Raw genomic sequence first — 18689 nt, 5'->3', positions numbered from 1 at the left:
CCCAAAATGCTGATTCTCTGCGGCCTGTGAGAGGCAACGTGACAGGCGCAGGAGGAGGGAAACGGGACTGGAAACTGGAGTCTTGTCTCAGCTCCGCCCCTGGCCTTGGGCAATTTGTCACTTAACTTGCCTGGCCGAGATGAGTGGACAAGTGGCCTAACGGTACCAGCGGTTTAAATAAGGAGAAGCTGTACTACCTTAGGGGGATGTCCTCAGCCTTGCTAGGGCACTTTAAAATGCTAATTAAGGCAACTATTACACCAGTTTTTTAAAAAATGTTGCTTTAAAAAATAGGTGAGGACACTGATAAAAACAGGCAAACTGAGTTCCTGGCCCTGGAAGCCACTTAATCTCCCTAGAAAACGGTGAAATAAGAGTTCCAAAACTGTTCACATGCTCTGCCTGGGTAAACCCACTTTGGGGAATATGCTCAGAGAAGTAATCCAAAAGAAAACTCATTAGGTTCAAAATCATTCACCAAAACACCGTCACAGTCTAGCAGGCAAGAATCTGGCCTAACAATATAATGGAATGGCTGTGATGACAACTGCATGGGCTGTCTTTGTGTCTGAAAGCAAATAGTTTTTTAAAAACTTAAAACAGAATTACACATTCAATAACCTCTGTAACAGTACGTACTGACTGACTTCAACCATGTTTTAAAAAAATCCACGTGTGGGAGCCAGGGTGGGGTTTCTTCTTGTTTATTGATATCCTTTATTTTCCAAGTTTTCTTTAATAAATATGTATGACTTCCGTAATTAAAAAAGATTAATGCATGCATATGCATTTCTATGGATGTGAATTTAAGTTAGAGAAGTATAAAGAGATAAAAATTGAAGGGTTGATGAATTCCTTTCTTCCTAGAAGGTAAAAAATTCAAGTTTATAAACAGAAATAAGAGAAGGTTGAGTGGAATATGACTCCCGGGGAGGAATGTAGACCTGGCATCGTGGGACGGAGAACATCTTCTTGACCAAAAGGGGGATGTGAAAGGAAATGAAATAAGCTTCAGTGGCAGAGAGATTCCAAAAGGAGCCGAGAGGTCACTCTGGTGGGCACTCTTATGCACACTTTAGACAACCCTTTTTAGGTTCTAAAGAATTGGGGTAGCTGGTGGTGGATACCTGAAACTATCAAACTACAACCCAGAACCCATGAATCTCGAAGACAGTTGTATAAAAATGTAGCTTATGAGGGGTGACAATGGGATTGGGAAAGCCATAAGGACCACACTCCACTTTGTCTAGTTTATGGATGGATGAGTAGAAAAATAGAGGAAGGAAACAAACAGACAAAGGTACCTAGTGTTCTTTTTTACTTCAATTGCTCTTTTTCACTCTAATTATTATTCTTGTTATTTTTGTGTGTGTGCTAATAAAGGTGTCAGGGATTGATTTGGGTGATGAATGTACCACTGTGTAACAGTACTGTAAACAATCGAAAGTACGATTTGTTTTGTATGACTGCGTGGTATGTGAATGTATCTCAACAAAATGAAGATTAAAAAAAAAAAAAAAAAGAGAGAAGGTTGAATTAGATAAGTGACATTAATTAGGGCCTGGGCACAGACCCCTGTGAAGATAAGATGAAAGCTATTTTTCTGCCCTGCCAGAAGCACCATGCATGCCACTTCGGCACTGTAATTTCTTGGCCCAGGCCTAACTCCTGTACCCCTGGGCCTGCCGATGGCAGATGTCCTACACGATGCTCACATGCCCAGGATTTCATACTTCGCCATCGTTCCAACAGTGCCACAGGACTGTCACCTCGTAACTACGTCTTGTGTGTGGTGGGGGCCCTCAGAAGGTTTTCTTTTTAGCAAGTCATCAGAATGTCTCTTGAATTGCTTATTCCAATTACCATTAGCACTGCAGATGGATTAAGTTTAAATATCGAAAAGATCTAGCTCAGTCAACGGATCTAGACAACTTACCCCAGAAACTAGGAAGTCAGTTAAATACGAAAAACAAATTGATCCTCTGAGGGAAGCCCCAAGGCAAACCCAAAGGAGACTTAACCAAATCAAGTAATGAGTCCATTAGTCCTCCCCAGGCTCCTCTCCTTCCGAAGAGAAAGGCTCTGAAATGAATCAATGTACTAACAGTCAATATAACGAGTGTTAAAAATAGCCGACATCTGCCCAGTGCTGCACAGTCTGTGCAGTGCCCTCAGTCGTTTCTTCTTTCGGTCCTCACTGCTGTTGCTCTGGGAAGAAGCAGAGCAGGTGATATTGCTGTCCCACCCCCACCCCCAACTTCTCAGTGAGGCCTGGGAAGATTAAACCACCAGGGAGCAGAAGGAAGGGGATCCCAGTTCATTTTGGAAAAGCGGAGAGAGTCCCCGACATGTGGTAATGAATGGGAGAGACCCTTCTCAACTTCAAAGCCTCCCCACGTGGAAGATCAGGATGTCCCCAAACAACCCAATATCTTAACATTATTCCCTAGGAACAGGGCTCACTTCCCTTTACCTGGGAAGTCGGGGACACTTCCCAAGGGGGAAAAGAGTGACTGTTCTGTACTCATTGTGGAAGAGGAGCCTTTTTGTAATCAATCTGTGCAGAATCAACCCCTAGCTGGCCACAGAACTTTCAAACACCCCCACCCCAGGCCCTGCAACCTGGGTGCACAGCCTCACCTTGTAGGGAAGCCTGGGATTCCGGGTCTGCGTATTCTTCCAGCAGCTTCATGGAATCACTGTCCTTCCCTGAGTACAGGGACAGGGCGTCCAAGTTGTCCTCCAGGGCCTCACTGGGCACATCGGGCGTCGGGAGGCCGGGCTCCAGGTCCAGGCTGCTCAGGCCAGCGTAGAGCAGGTCTTGCGTGCTGGCACCCAGGTCCCGGTTGAGGGTGTCGCTGCAGCTGAGCCCTTGGCTCTCTGAAAACGAAGGGAGGTGCATCTCGGACGGAAGGGCACCTTCGTCCCCGAAGCTGTACTGGTCCATGGCTCTCTGCCGCCAGGTCTTGGCCAAGAGCCACTCTTCGGATGAGCAAGGATGTGTAAGCAGACAGGCAGAAGACAGCCCTGCGGGTATCTAGTTCCTGAAAACAAACAACGAGGAATCAAAGTTATGAGCTGGCAACACCGTGTGGGGGACAAAGCGTGGACTTGGGATTCAAACAGGTCTGTATTGGGGTCTGTTCTCTGCCATTTAACACCTGTGTGACCTGGTGTGAGTCACTTGAGCTCCGTGGGCCCCAGTTCCTCATCTGTGAACTGGGCACAAGAGGACTTCCGTCGGAAGGCTGCTGTGAAGAGTAAGTGACAGGCCTTCCATCTAACACGGGAGATTGAACTGACCTCCTTCTCCAGCTATAAACAAACAGGAATATGACCAAAGATAATTCTAAATACATGGCCAAGCTCCAAAGACAGGGAAAAGCCCAGGTTCCAGCAACAATGAAAAAACTCAAAGTCAGAGATGGAAGCTCAAGTCGGCCCAAAGGGAAAACCAGACTCAGCTCTAGGGCCTCGAGCTGCACAGTCCAGTGTGGCCGCTAGTCACATGTGGCTCGGAAGCACTTAAAACATGACAGGGCCGAGTTGAGATGTGCCATGTATGTAAAATACACACTGGATTCTGAAGACTTAATACAACAAAGGAATGTAAATTTAATATTTTACATTGGTTGTTGAAATGAAAATATTTTAGATAGAGTGGGCTAAAATATTAAAATCAATTTCACTTACTTCTTTTTACTTTTTTAAAGTGGCTACTAGAAAATTATGAATTGCATACATGGCATATATTATATTAGTACTGACCAGCACCACCCTGGGGGCTGGGACCTCGGGTCATAACAAAGTCATGGGAAAAGGAAACAGAGCCTTGAGCTCACAGAAGTAGAGACCTGGGCCCTGGAAGAGCTATGCTGTCCACAGGAAAGCTAAGTAAAAGAGACGGAAAACTCTGCACACCTGCGAGAGAAGCACACCAAGAACTACAAATAATAGAATGAGAGACAACCAACCAGTGTTTTTTAAAAATATTAAAGAAGAACAAGATGTAATAGAAAGTATAAGAAAAGAACAGGTCACTAGGGAAAAGGAAGAAATGTTTTTGAAAAGAAACAAATGAATGTAAGTTAAAAAATATGAATGGAGAAGCAAACAAAGAAGTCTAGCATATGTCTAATAGGGGTCCCAAAAGGAAAGAAGAGAGAATGTGGGAGAGATGGTATCTTGACAAGTTAATGGTGGGGGAATTTCCAGAATAGAAGAAACACATGAATCCAGACCTGAAGATAGGATTCCTTCAGGATAAATGGTTAATAATGGCCTAGGAATGCCAAGGCCAGAACAGGAAAAATAAAAATGAATTCACTCCTCCATGAATAGCAGTAGCAGAACTGCAGAACACCAAAGACAAGGAGCAACCCATAAAAGCTCCTAGAAAGAAGACGTAGAAAGGCTACAAAGGTGTGATTGCTGATGGCAAACTTCTCAACAGAAACAAAGCCAAAAACAAGGAACACGGCCATCAGTGGACTAAGGGAAGGTAAGCACAGAACCCAAGACACAGGCTAACTAGTATTCAAGAGGGAGGGAGTAATGTAGACTTTTTCAGACACCACCTGTGCTGGTTTGTTTATATTATGTCCCCAGAAAAGGCCATATTCTTTAATACAATCTTGTGGGGGCAGATTTAGTAATCTTTCTGATTAGGGTGTGACCTCTTGGTTGAGTGTTTCCATGGACATATAATTCACCCACCCGTGGGTGATACCTCTGACTAGATTATTTCCATGGAGGTGTGGCCCCACCCATTCAGCATGGGTCTTAATTAAATCACTGGAGCCCTATAAGAGCTCAGGCAGAAGGAGCTCAGTGCTGCAGCTGAGAGAGACATTTTGGAGAAGGCCATCTGAAAGCAGACTTTCGCGAGCCCAGAATTTGCCTGGGAGAAACTAAGAGAACATCCCCAGATGCCTAGAGAGAAACGTCCTGGCAGAAAGCCATGTTGAAACCAGAAATCCAGAGCAGACGCCAGCCATGTGCCTTTCCAGCTAACAGAGGTTTTCCAGACCCCATCAGCTGTTCTCCAGTGAAGGTCCCCTATTGTTGATGCCTTAGTTTGGACACTTTATGGCCTTAGGACTGTAACTTTGTAACCAAATAAACTCCCTTTATAAAAGCCAGTCCATTTCTGGTATTTTGCATAATGGCAGCTTTAGCAAAGCAGAACACCCCTTAAGAGTTTACTTCATAGACCTGGCTCAAAGAACTACTAGCGGTTTTGAATTGTCTGACAACAAAGAAAGAAATGTTGATTAGCTTCATACTTTAAGTTTATATACTAAAACAATCTACATGTAACTGAGTACCCAAAGAAAAGAAATAAACTGCATAATGTCTAAACCAATAGAATTTACCAAAAAACCTTGGGGGGGGGCAGTATTTGCTTAAAATTACTGCAGGAAAAAAAAGAGCAAGAGAAGACTCAAATTACTAAAATTAGGAATTGAAAAGGAGGTATCACTAATGACTGTACAGGAATTTAAAGCACTATAAACAATTGCATGTTAAGAAATTAGATAACGTAGATAAACTAGACAAATTCCTAGAAAGACACAAATTACCAAAACTGACTCCAAAAAAAAAGAGAATATCTGAATAGACCTGTAACAAGTAAAAAGACAGAATTAATAATTTAAAAGCATCCCATGGACATCAGAAAAAATGGCAGAATAGGGAGGGCTAAGGGCCCATTCCCTCACAGAAAAACTGAAATAATCAACTTCAACAGAACTCTGTAAAACAATCACAGGTTTATGGCCACCAAGTTAACTCTTAATAAAGAAGGTGAGTGGCACCTGTTGGAAGAATTGTGTGGCGTGGCAATCTACCCCTGCCCGTCTCTGTATCTCTGACTCCACAGCAGTCTTGAACACAGCAGATGGCATTTCTGGTGTGGGCTTTTTAGGGGCCAAAAAATCCCCCGGTGACAAGGGAATAACTTTAACAAAAGAAGTGTAAAACTTGTAAACTGAAAACCACAAAACGCTGAAATAAATTAAATAAGATCTAGACAAAATTTTTTAAAATTCCATGTTCATGAACAGGAAGACAATATTAAGATGGCAATACTTCCAAAATTGACTTACAGATTCTAACCCCCATCAAAATTTCAACTGACTTTTTTGCACAAAGTGACAAGCTGATCCTAAGATTCATATGGAGGGACCCAGAATTGCCAAAATATTGTGGGAAAAAAAACCAGAGGAAAGGGGTTAGATCAGTGCTATTCCATAGAAATATAATGCTAGCCACATATATAATTAAAATTTTCTATTAGCCACATTTAAAAAGGAAAAATAAGAAAGATTATAATTCCCATATGTAATCTCATATAATTCCTATATGTAATATTATTAATAGATCTTTTGCTTACTTTTTTTTTTTTTTTTTTTTTTTTTTTGACCTTTCTGTTTTTATTTTCTTTTCTCAAACAGGAAGTACTATCATTCCGAAGGCAGGTACACCTGAAGGGTACATGTTTTTAACAGCATCCAGGACTGTTCTGTTGAATTTCAAATTGAGAAGAAAATCTTTTTCTTCGTTTGAAAATGCACATCGGAATTAGGTGTAGTGGATGTATTTCTAAACTGTACAGGCAGAGATGAATTTGTGTGGCTTCAGCAGACCCAGACTCATCCAGGGACAGCGTGGCAATGATGGCAGGATGGGGGGCAGAGAGGAGCTGCAGTTGGGGCATGGTTCATCACAGGCACAGCAATGAGGATGCTTGCATGGGAAAGAAAAGAAGCGGATGAGGGACACAGACTAGACGAGTGCCAGTCACTCCAAGTGTGGGCTGCCCTTTGAGAAAGGACTTAAGAGTTAAGATACAGGAGATGAAGCAGCAAAGAAAAAAAACATAAAAAGCAACCACTGAGGGTGGGGGGCAAGAAGGTGAATTGCTAAAATTTATAGATTAAACTGTGAAGCATTTCTCAATTAAACTGCCCCTTCCCTAGATGAAACCAGGGATGAGACACCAGAACCCTTTGCTAGGTTATTCCCCCACTTCCTTAAAACAGCAGACAGCAACAAGTTAATTCCACAGTTCTTCAGAAGCTTCTTTCTCCATGCTTTGTGGGGACAAGTGGAGGACAGGGGATGCTACACTACAGACATGGAGCTCGGAACCCAGAGGCAGAGTGGCTGTCACACACCGAGGGTGACACCGACTCCACCCAGGACCCCAGTGCAGCCGATGACTGCTGGAGGGCTGCCTCTGCCTGGGCACATCCCGGCCTTCCTACTGCACATTCTCTGAGTCAAGTCTTCTTTGGACCCTCCTTCTATAGGTAAATGGCAGATTAGTTACTCTAAAAACATCTGAGGAACTGAAATTTCCTCTCTTTTCCTTGGAATGACAGAATCTAGGATGATTACCTTGTTTCTTATTTTAAAAAACAATAGCACAAAATGGCTCACACACAATTTTTCTAGAGGTTACTCTGTAGACCAGATGCTGTCCTTTTTTGGAGGCTGCCCAGGCTGCTTGGGAACCTGGCTGGCCTGACGAGGCCATATTCACCTTGGAACCCTGCCCCCATTGTCTGCATAGACCAGCGAGAACGACACCAGCTGCCCAGCACAGGAGGTCCCTCTGTCCCAATAACCTGGGTCTGTTGCTGGGAGCAAAGAAAAAGAGAAAAAAGGAGTAACTCCCAGCAGGCTTACAGACCACACACCTTTGCTGCAGACTCAACCAAAAACCTGTCACAGTGTGACGTACTTGTCACACTGTAGGTGAATCTCTTTTTAGTGACAAGCTATGTGTGAGGTGGAGAGATAGGAAGAAACGCAGGCGAAAGAGGCAAGCTCGGGAAGAAGAAAGAAAAATGACACATTTATGGAAGGCTGTGAGGAAAGAAGTGAGTATGAAAATACAGCAGCTCCTGAGGGACTGGGTGGTGGAAAGACCCTGAAGGAGAGCAGGCTGGTCAGGGCCTGTGGGTCCTGTCAGCTCACATCATCCAGGCAAAATTTGGATTACACCAGAAATTCTGTATTTCCATGATTCATTGCTTACTTTTTAATATGCTCAAGTCTTCGAAATCTGGTGTATATGTTACATTTACAGCACATATCAATTTGGACCAGCCACATTTCAAGTGATCAAAAGTCACATGTGGCAAACAGCCACCATATTAGACAGTCCAGGGTTAGATGAAACAAGACCAGCAAGATGCTACAACTGTTGAAACTGAGTAATGGGCATAAGGGGCTCTATTATTACCATGCTCTCAACTTGTGTTGACTATTTCAGAATATTAAAATTCCTAAAGATCCCCCAAAATGAAAAAAGAATAAAGAAAATTTAATCTCTAAAGGACAGCAGTAAAGGAGAAAAACACACAAAAAAAGAATGATAAATAAAAAATATATGATAGCAGAAGCAAGTAGAAATAAGTTTGCACAATAAGTGTAAACAGATTGGTTAAACAATAGTTTCTTAGACTGAAGAAAAAAAGCAAAATTTAGCTATATGCCATTTACAGAAGACATAACCAAAACAATAACATGGAAAGGTTGAAAGAAAAGACATATAAAAAGATATGCCAGGCAAATACCAATCAAAAGGTAGCTTGGTTAATAATATTAATAGAAGGCAAGCTAGAATGCTAAGGAAAAACCAAACAAATCAACAAACAAAAAATTATGAGTGACTAAAGGATCACCACCTAATAATGAAAAGAACAATTCACAAGATGATATAGAAATAAATGAGAAGGCATATAAAATACTTAACACAGGGCCTGAGACATAGTCACTGTTCAATAAATAGCAGCACCAACAATAAATGTTGGCCAAAATGCCAAAGCTGAATAAGGGGTTGCTACAGCAAATCAATTTTTATTTTTTCCTACAAAATCAGTACATTTAAAAGTAAAACTGACAACATACAATTGCTACAAGAAAAGAGAAGATAAGAAAAGGGAGGATAATTTTAGAAATAATTCTGGAGTGTCCAGAAGGCTAAAAAAGACATAAGAAAAAGATATCACTACATAAAAGAAAAAAACTTGCATGACAAGAAAAAACATAATACAATTTTTTAAACTATGAAAAATATTTACAACACATGTCAAAGAACTAAATTCTTTAATGTATGAAGGAGTCTCACAAATCATTAAGAAATCAGACTATAAGAAAAAATAAAAAACATGAACAGACATTTGAAGTGGGGAAAAACAGCTTTTAACTGAAAAGTGCTCAACTCGACTCATAACTATGAAAGTGCAAATTAAAAGTGCACTTATCACACTGGCAACGATCACAAAGTTTGATAACACATCCCCTTGGCAGGGGGTTGGGGAAGCAGCACCCTTATACAGGATATGCTGCAATCGGACGTATCTAGCAAGATTCAAATCGCCCAGACCTTTGGACCTGGCAATTTCACTCCCAGGAACACATGTTGATGTCATGTGCACATAAAGGCACAGGAATACACAAGGATGCTCCCTGTGGCCTTACTGACAATAGCAATTGTTACGGATTGAATTGTCCCCCAAAAAGATACGTTCAAGTCTGTTCCAGTTTGCTAATGCTGCCAGGATGCAAAATACCAGAAAGGGATTGGCTTTTATAAAGGGAGTTTATTTGGTTACACAGTTACAGTCTTAAGGCCGTAAAGTCTTAAGAAGACATCATTTGTTGAGGTCCTAATCTAATACCACTGGTGTCCTTACACGAAGTGGGGAGTTAGACACGGAGAAGCAAAGCGGGAAGACAGCCCTGGGGCAGAGGAAGAGTTAGAATTATGCCATGGCCGGCTGGCAAACCACCGCAGAACCCTCCAGGTTTCAGAGGGAGCATGATCCTGCCACACCTCTAGCCCCAGAACTGCGAGAGCATAATTTCCTGTTGTTCTAAACCACCCCACTAGCCGTGTTTTGTTCCAGTAGTCCTAGGAAATGAAGATGGCAGCTCACTGGCAGCAACCTAACTGTCCACTGCCAGTGACCTGCTAAATAAACTGGGGCCAACACAACGGAAGACCAGGTGGCTGTGAAAAAGAATGACGTTTGTCACTTTGCACCAGAATGGCTTAAATTCCGTGACGTATTTTTAAACTACTGCAAAAATCAAGGGAAAAACATATGATTAAAAGATAACGTTACCTCAGACTCAGCAATTCTGCTCTTATGTAGATATGCAAGAGAAATAAAAATATATTTACACAAAACCTTGTGTAAAAACATTCATGTAAAATATTCATGGCAGCATTTTCATAACTTCCAGAAGGTAGAAAGAATACAATGTCTACCAATGGATGAATGGATAAACCAATGAGGTATAGCCACGAAAAGGAGTATTATTCTGTCATAAAAGGGGAACAGAGCTCTGATGCAGGCGACCACATGGATGAGCCTTGAAAACATGATGCTGAGTGAAAGAAGCAAGATACAAAAAGCCACACTGTACGAGTCTGTTTAGTGAAATGTCCAGAATAGGCAAATCCATGGAGACAGGAGGTAGACCAGTGGTTGCCAGGGCTGGGAGGAGGAGGGAATGGGGAGTGACGGCTAGTGGGTGCAGGGTTTCTTTCTGGGTGATGAGAACATACTGGAATTAGATGGTTGCACAACTCTGTGAATATAATAAAAACTACTGAACTCTTCTTAAAGGGTGGATTTCATTGGAATATGAATTACATCTCAATAAAGCCATTAGAAAGCTACAGACTTCACATCAATCCATTACAGGACCATCCAATGCCATTAATATGTTTTTGTTTTTTTTTCTCTCACAGGTGCAAAGGCCGTGTGGTAACAAGGAGTCCCACATGTTCAAGGAACCAAATGGCCCGGAGGCCAGAGCCCAGTGGACTGAGGCCAGGAGATGCTGGGGCAGTTGGCAGGAGCCAGATCATGCAGATCCCTGCAAGCAGGGGGAGAAGCTGAATTTTCATCCGGAGAACAAAGCTGATACCACAGCTTTACCTTCTGCCTTCAGCTGCCCTCTCTGAAATCTTACGGAGTTGCTTACTATGATATCCTAGATAATATCCTATATCGTGTACATCACTTCCTTTTTCTGTTTAGTGTCTCTCTCCCCACTGAGATGGAAGATCTATAAAGGCAGGGATTTTCTTCTGTTTTATTCACTGATGTAATCCTGCTGCTTAGACACGTGCCTGGCAGATGGTAAGTGCTCAATAAATATCTGCTGATTGAGTGACCAGTTGGCAGTCACTATGAAGCAGGATTGGAAGGAAGGGGATCAGGCAAGAGTCTAATATTAGATTATAAATACCCTGCGGGCAGGGACTGCCTTTTCCCCTTTTGTGGATATATTGCCACATCTAGACTTCTAATAAACACCTGATGACTCACGGATAAACACATCTACTGGATCCTGGATTAACTGGAGTTTGGGCCTAGATCTCTAGGCCATTCACTGGTTTCTACTTTTTATAAAACTTATCATGCTGAGATGTACTAGAACAGCTGCACCCACAGTGCCTGCATTTTAATTTCACATTACGCATCTACCTCTATGTCTACTTGTATATAGCCTACCAAGGGAGCTCAAATTAAAAGTTTAATTCAGGTTCACAATCCTGAACCACAATTCTGGGGCCCAAATGAGTTTCGGAATTCAGAATTTTGGGGAGTTTAGAAAGGTAAATCAATGTATAAACCGTATTTGAAGTAAATCTGAGGCAGCACCTGGTAATCAAACATCGGTTCTGCTTCAACACCTACGACTACTCAGAGTAAACAGAATACATAAAAGCCGTAAAGAAGACCACATGAGTTCAGGTGGCCACTAACTTAGGTTTGCAAAACTTCGGGTGTCTCAGAGCTTTCTGGATTTCCAAATTGCAGAGAAGGGACTGTGGATCCATAGAAATTTACATTCTGAGGCAAAAATGAATTTCTCCACCAATTCTAAAGTTTCTTCTACATTGCTGCTATAAACTGTTGTCTGTACTCCAAGGAAGAAAGAATCAATCTCCTTCTTCATCCCCAGGAATACATATAAGCCAATAAAAATCCTATTTATTAAGCACTTGCTCCATATCAGATATTATACCGAGAGCTTTACATGTGTTAATTCTCCTATTCCTGAGAGCCTAGAGGCAGCTTCTATTCTTACTTCCATTTTACTGATAAGGGAAGAGGGACTCAAGAGAGGACAAGTAAATTGTGCAAGGTCTTACAGCTAACAAGAAGTTGTGCCAGGTCTTAACCCACATATTCTGACTTCAGAGCTCATGTTCTCATGCACTACTCTATATACTCTATACCGATCCCCTAATAAACTAACCCGTAAACTGCACTACTCCCATTGAACCAGAGAACGCAGAAGGAGCTGGGTGGGGGCAGGACAGGGTGGCACACAAGGTCTCCCATTTCCTTCCCCAAATGCTGACCCTCCTCCTCCAACACTCTCCCCTAGTGCACAGAACACACCGGCCTGATTACAGCCTCAGACAGACAAGCCAAAAGTCCAAAGGCCATGCTTGCATAATCACATCCCTTTCCAATAATAAAGCACACACACACCCCACCCCCATCCTATATTGAACTGGGTCTTATTCTGTCAATAATAAATTCAGTTCGACAGGACTTTTAGCAGCTTCCGTGTACAAATCTGCCTGCTCGTCCTGTGGGGCAGCATTTGCGGGCCCCTGCAATCTTGGGGTTCCGACTACTCTTTCCAAGACTATTTAAATTCTGTGTTTTCATTTTGAGACTAATCTAAACGAAAGGAATCAGTCTAACTGGATCGTTGGATGACCACCTTAGAGCCAAATACCACCCTGCGTTTCAAAGCCTGGGCTGTGTTTAGGACTTGCACCATCACAGGCTGACGAAAAGAGGATAGACGCGGATTCAAGATCAATAAAGGGCAACTGGTATTGTGGTACAAATGCGGGTTCTGCTGCAGGGGTGGGAGAACAGAGACGTCACAAAGCCTGCTGAACCCAAAAGAGCCCCATGTGGCAGTCAGCAAAGGGTTTGTTTCAAGGCGCAGTTCAATCGCTTCCTGGCATTTTGGCCAGGATCAAGCGTTGTATCATGGAACAGCTCAGTTTCAGCAAAATATCATCCTTCTCTATAGTAATGTAGATTACAAGGGGTGACAGTGTGATTGTGAAAACCTTGTGGATCACACCCCCTTTATCTAGTGTATGGATGGATGAGTAGAAAAATACGGACAAAAACTAAATGACAAATAAGGTGAGACGGGGGGGGCGATGGTTTGGGTGTTTTTTTTTCACTTTTATTTTCATTCTTATTCTGATTCTTTCTGATGTAAGGAAAATGTTCAGAGATAGATTGTGGTGATGAATACATAACTATATGATCGTACTGTGAACAGCTGATTGTATACCATGGATGATTGTATTTATTTCAATAAAACTGAATTTAAAAAAAAAAATCATTCCTCTCATTAAATTAATGTCTGTAATTTGAATTACATTGGTTTGGTTGTTTGGTTTTATTTAATTTTCAACCTGATTTTGGCTCCATAGCTGCACAAGAGCAGTAAGCTTTAGGGAGGTACGCCTTGATTAATATTTAAAGGAAAAAAAAAAAACAATCTAAGTCAACACTGGGTATCTGAAGCAATTAAATTTTTTTCTCTTTTAAACAAGGCCCATCACTCCAAGATGGGTTTTGAGGGGGGGGAATTGGGGGGGGTGAGGTAGGAAGATACAAAATTCTCCTGTGTAATGGCAAATCTTTTTGGAAAAGTAACCCACTGTGGGTTTCTAGCTGTAGAAATAAGCCCAAAATTAGGTAACTAATATTTATTTATTTGGCATTGTTCGGAGGGAAGGAAGGAAAGACGAAAACAATCTGAAAGCCCATCCAGCTTACAAATGTATTTTATTTAGCCTGCCGTGTATTTACGTATTTTTCAACTAGCTATCAAGTTGAAAAATGTGCCCATGGAAATGTTCTAAATCTGTGCTGTCTGGGATGGTAACCAGTAGCCACATGTAGCTGTTGAGCACTTGAAACAGGGCTACTGCAACCGAGGAACTGAATTTTTTATTTTGCTTAATTTTAATTAATTTTAAATTTAAATAGCTATAAGTGGCATATGGCTATCATGTTAAGACAATGCAGATCCAGAGATTACTCATTAAAGTGAGGATTTCCAACTTCTATTTCTAAAAAATCTGAGGATCCGTCCATACTGGGTCTACATTCCTGCTCAGGGACAATTGGCTGGAGCTGAGAAAGGTGGCTGCCTTTAGGCAGGGTGTGCACCCTCCACTTTGCCGCAGTCCCCACCACTCCGTATTCTCTCACACCCTCCCACCTCACTCGTTCAGATCCCCTGCCAGGCACCTTCTGGAGCCATCTGTGTTAATGACCCTGATTTGGCAGTTTCCCTGGACCAACCCCTCTTTACTCACCTCTACCAAATCAACCCTTCAAAATCAGACTTAAATTCCACCTCCCAACATGACAGAGTCTGAGATTACTTCTCCCTCCTCTAACTCTGATAAGCACTGGTCTGACAAACCATTTGGCACTTACCCGAAACGGCCTTGGAATTTAATCGTCGTTCAGGTTTTTCTATTTTCCCCAGAGGGAAAACTCCAGGATGGCTTGGGCTCTGTTTTGTTTTTTTTTTTTTGGGGGGGGGGGGGGCTCTGTTTTATGTGTCTGTACTGCTCACAGCATCTTCCCTGGCACAGAACCTTCATCACAGAAGGCTCTCAGCATCCCTTTCATTGATGACTGTCAAGATTCCATTCTGCCACTTCTTTTCCTCTTTGAAAGGCCCCAATGCATTCTGCCAGCTTTTTTTTTTTTTTTTTTAAAGCACCACCTTCTCCTTTCCCTCTCCACATCCATTTTATCAGGGAGTGAGCAACCAAATCCACTAGCAGCAGGTTATGAGGAGGTAGGGGAGCTGGGAGAGGCATGCTGCTTTTCCCTCAGGAGTTGCAATTTCTTTCCTTCTTTTCCCACTCCAAATATTATTCACTACGGATCTGCTTTGTTTTGCCTACACAGTGGTTGGACTAGTCACCAACATTAAAAGATGGGGAGACTTCACCTAACTATATGGATTTCTGGCTTCTCTTGAAAAAATTACTAGATTTGACAATCCCTGACAGAACAGGATGAAGGACAACTGAGGGACAACAGCTATCTCTGGATGGGGCTTATGACCTCCAGTTCCCAAAGACCTCACTTATGTTCCTGCCTGGCCCCTGTCCGTCATTGTCGTCATCATCATCATCATAATAATAGCGTCATCATCATCATCACAATAGCAGCTAATATTTATCATGACTCTACCATTTGCCAAGTGCTTATGCATCGTCTCACTCAATTCTCACAACACCCTTCTGAGGAATATACTATATTATTAAACCTAATTTACTGGTGAGGTAAATAAAGTCCAGAGAAGTTAAGTAAACTGGCTCCAAATTTGAATTAGGATTCAAGCCAGGTAATCTGACTTCAAAGCCCTTCCACTTAAAAACTCAACTCTGCTATTATTCCATATTTGACCTGGGACTCCTGCCTGACCCTTTGCACCTACATTTTTAAGTTGCACAATCAAGGAAGACTCCCTTCTCCAGCCATGGAACCAATATAGAAATTTAACCAGACAGTCAACTCGTTTCCTCTCATCACCCACTAAAAGAGTAGCTAAAAGAGTAGATTTAAAGCTGACTTTGGGAAAGGGAATGTCATGGAAGAATCTGAAGGCAATTATTGTCCATTCAAGGAAAAGTTCTTAAGTAGAGATAGCTAAAGGTGGAAAAGTGACATCCGAGTTTCTAGCTCTCAAAAAGCTGATCCTAGCAGAAAATGCAAATAAGTATTAACATCTAGAGTGAGGTGAGTGGGAGGACCCCTGGGGTTCCTCAAGACTCAGACAGTCTGCAGAGTCAAAATGATCTTCACAATAACACTCAGACATTATCTGCCTTTTACATTCTCAGTGAAGTTTTCCAGAGGCTACAGGACATGTAATATCTCAAGAGGCTGAATGCTGAAGCAGATATGCAAATCCAGATGTATGCACAAATGTAAAACACCACCACTCTCCTCATTAAATGTTTTGCTTTGGAAAACACAGCTTTTAAAATAAAAATATTATTTATGTTAATATCTAATGGATTTATTACTACTGCTTTTAAATGAATTACTAATTCTTTAAAAAGTTCATTAGCTGAAACTTCTATAGAGCAATTATCAGCAGATACATTTTCATAGAAACAGAACTCCCTGGGGTCTTCAATAATTTTAAGGGCAAAGGAGTCCTAAGATGGAAAAGTTTGAGAGTTGCTGCTCTAGAAAGAAAAAGATCCACAAATACGCACCTGGCAAAGCAGGTGTTTATCTTTGTGCGTGTGTTTAACTCAGAAACCCTAAAACAAAAATCCTCAACTGGTGGCTGGCAGGCGTGTATTGTAAAGCTCCCAAACTGCTTTTAAATACTTACTAAATCTGTTGCCAACACTGAAAAATCAGAAAGTTTTACTTAGTTTTTCTGGCCTCTTCTCAAAAGAATTCAAAGTTCTGGCATCACTGGGCTGACTTTCCACAGGATAACTTTTAGCTGGCGCCTCTTGGATGGGGCACAAAGTCTTTACTTCACCACAACTCCTACCACTTCCATGCTTTACCTGTCAGTCCCCTGTGGATATCTGAGTTGCCAATCTGAGCTAGAAAAGGAAAAGGCTTTTTTTTTTTTTTTCAGTAAACATCAACAGCAAGACATACACCAATCTAATAAATGTTTGCATCCCTCCAGAGGGGTCAGCTTCCCAAAGCAGCAACTTGTTTGGTCTCCCCTTTGGCCCAGAAGAAATGCCTCGAGGAGCCTCTGGGATTGATCAGAAACCTTGCTGGGAAAGAAAGAGCTTCAGCCAACAAAGAGGTGTCTTTGGACAAGTGCAAAGGAAGGAGACTCACCAGGAGAAGAGTCAAGTGAATCTCTGGGAACAGGAGGTCCCAGTTTAGGTCCCACAGAGAGGAGGTGCAGGTGACAGGCAGACCATTGGATACTTCCTCTTGGGGCGCTGGGTGGTAAATGCTGGACACACATCCAATTTTTTTTGCACAATCCACAGCCTTTCCTCAGGCCCTGAAAGCAGGTGATGGAAAGGAGGGGCAGTCAGAACTTGGGTCCCCAAAGAAGCAAGGACACAGGTGTGAAATTAGGGGAGGGGAGCAATTTTGGGAAGAAGGAAAAAAGCAATACTAAACTGGGAAGTTCTAAGTTGGGGAAGAGTTTTGTTGACAAGGAAGAGCTATTTTTTTTTTTCTTTATTTCCTACATATATTTTTTAACCCCCTAAGAAGGGATCTGGGGTTTTTGTTTTTGTTTGTTAACCCCTGAGAAGTGACCTGAGGGGTTTTGCTGGGAGAAACTTAATTGGGGTATGGTAGGGTGTGGAATTGGTGATGAAAAGGGATTTTTATTGGAGAGCTGGAGGCGGGGTTGGAAAAATATTAGGCTAGAGAGAACCTGGAAAAGACTAGGATTGGTTTGTTAAACCGGAAAGATATTCCAAAAAAGGGGGACTCTGGGTGGGAGGAAGGATTTTTGCTGGAAAGTGATCTGGAATGGAGGAGAAATCTGGTAAGAAAAAATAATCTTTTGCTAAGAAAATTCCTAAAAAGGGGGGGGAGGGACATAATCAAGGAAGATAGACCAGGTTTTTTTGTTTTTTGTTTTTTCTTGCTGGTAGATCCTAAGAAGAGACAAATCTGGGTCTCCTAAAGTGGGACTATCCTGGAGGAAGGAGGATTTTTAGCAAAATGGGCCTGGAAGGGAGGGCGAATGCAAGGCCCAGATGCAGAAAGTGCGGGGGTCGGGTAAGGCCCACGGCGCGAGCTGGGGAGCTGCGAGGGGGCAGTTGGGGCCTGGGGGGGCGGGGTAGAAAGGAAAAGGGGGTGCAGCGAGCCAGGAGTTCCCTTAGGAGAGTTCTCCTCGGGGAAGGGGCTGCGGAGGTGCAGCCAGGGCCCGGAGCTGTTGGGGTGCAGGAGGTGCGTGCGCGACGCGTAGTGGGGGGGCGCCCGCCACGCCTGCTGCGCCCCTCGAAACGAGGGTAGGCCTCCTTAAAATTCAACTAAATAAACGAATTAGATTTTAAAAGGCAGAGGGGTGAAAACTGAGGAAAGGGCGGGAAAGGGGGAATAGGGAGAAGGGTGGGGAAAAGGACAGCAGCAACCGGGTTTTACCCGCTCCCGGGGGCTCGCGCGCCCGACCTCGCGCCTCGCGGGCCTCCCAGCGGCCCCCCGCCTCCCTCGCGGCTGCCGCCTGCCGGGCGCGCACGCGCAGCCCGGCCTGCCCCCCGGAGCGCCCGGCTCACCCGCGGCGCGAGCGCGCGTGCATGGCCGCGGGCCGCCTCGCACCTCCTAGCGCGGCCTCGCGCCCGTCTCGCGCCGCCCGGGCTCCCGGCGCGTGCCGCCCGGCCGCGCAATCTCGGCGGCGATTCGGCCTCCGCGCGAGGGGCGGGGGCGGGGCCGCGGGGGGCGGGGCTTGCCGCAGTCAGGTGACCCGCAGCGGGCGGGAAAGAAGGCGGTTGGTCGCCATTTTGGGGAGAGGGCGGTTGAGGACCAGAGGGTGTGCAGGCGGGGCTGGGAGAGGGGCTGCGGCGGGCGGGGCCGGCGACCCACGCACCCAGGCCGAGAGGCGAGGCACCGCGGTCATTGTTACTTGATGGCGGCCTTAGA

At 43.5% G+C, this 18689-nt stretch overlaps 1 protein-coding gene across 2 annotated transcripts in view; it reads right to left on the bottom strand.

The window, feature by feature from the left end:
• The window catches only part of ZNF541 (zinc finger protein 541), a 53204-nt gene extending 34786 nt beyond the window's left edge, over positions 1-18418 (bottom strand). The window contains exons 1-3 of one of the 2 annotated variants that reach the window (XM_037820441.1): positions 18369-18418; positions 16923-17094; positions 2641-3044 (exon numbers count right to left, since the gene is read on the bottom strand). In XM_037820441.1, the coding sequence (XP_037676369.1) occupies positions 2641-2947 (307 nt within the window). In that variant the 5' untranslated portion in view covers positions 2948-3044; positions 16923-17094; positions 18369-18418. Of the gene's footprint in view, positions 1-2640; positions 3045-16922; positions 17095-18368 lie in introns of those variants that run through there. The other variant, XM_037820442.1, reaches the window with a different exon arrangement.
• Between the last annotated feature and the right edge of the window lie 271 nt (positions 18419-18689).

Source organism: Choloepus didactylus, chromosome 27, assembly GCF_015220235.1.
Source record: "Choloepus didactylus isolate mChoDid1 chromosome 27, mChoDid1.pri, whole genome shotgun sequence".
In the NCBI taxonomy this organism is placed as follows: Eukaryota; Metazoa; Chordata; class Mammalia; order Pilosa; family Megalonychidae; genus Choloepus; species Choloepus didactylus.
The sequence above is the reverse complement of the archived record's forward strand: the minus strand, read 5'-3'. Positions and strand labels throughout refer to the sequence as shown.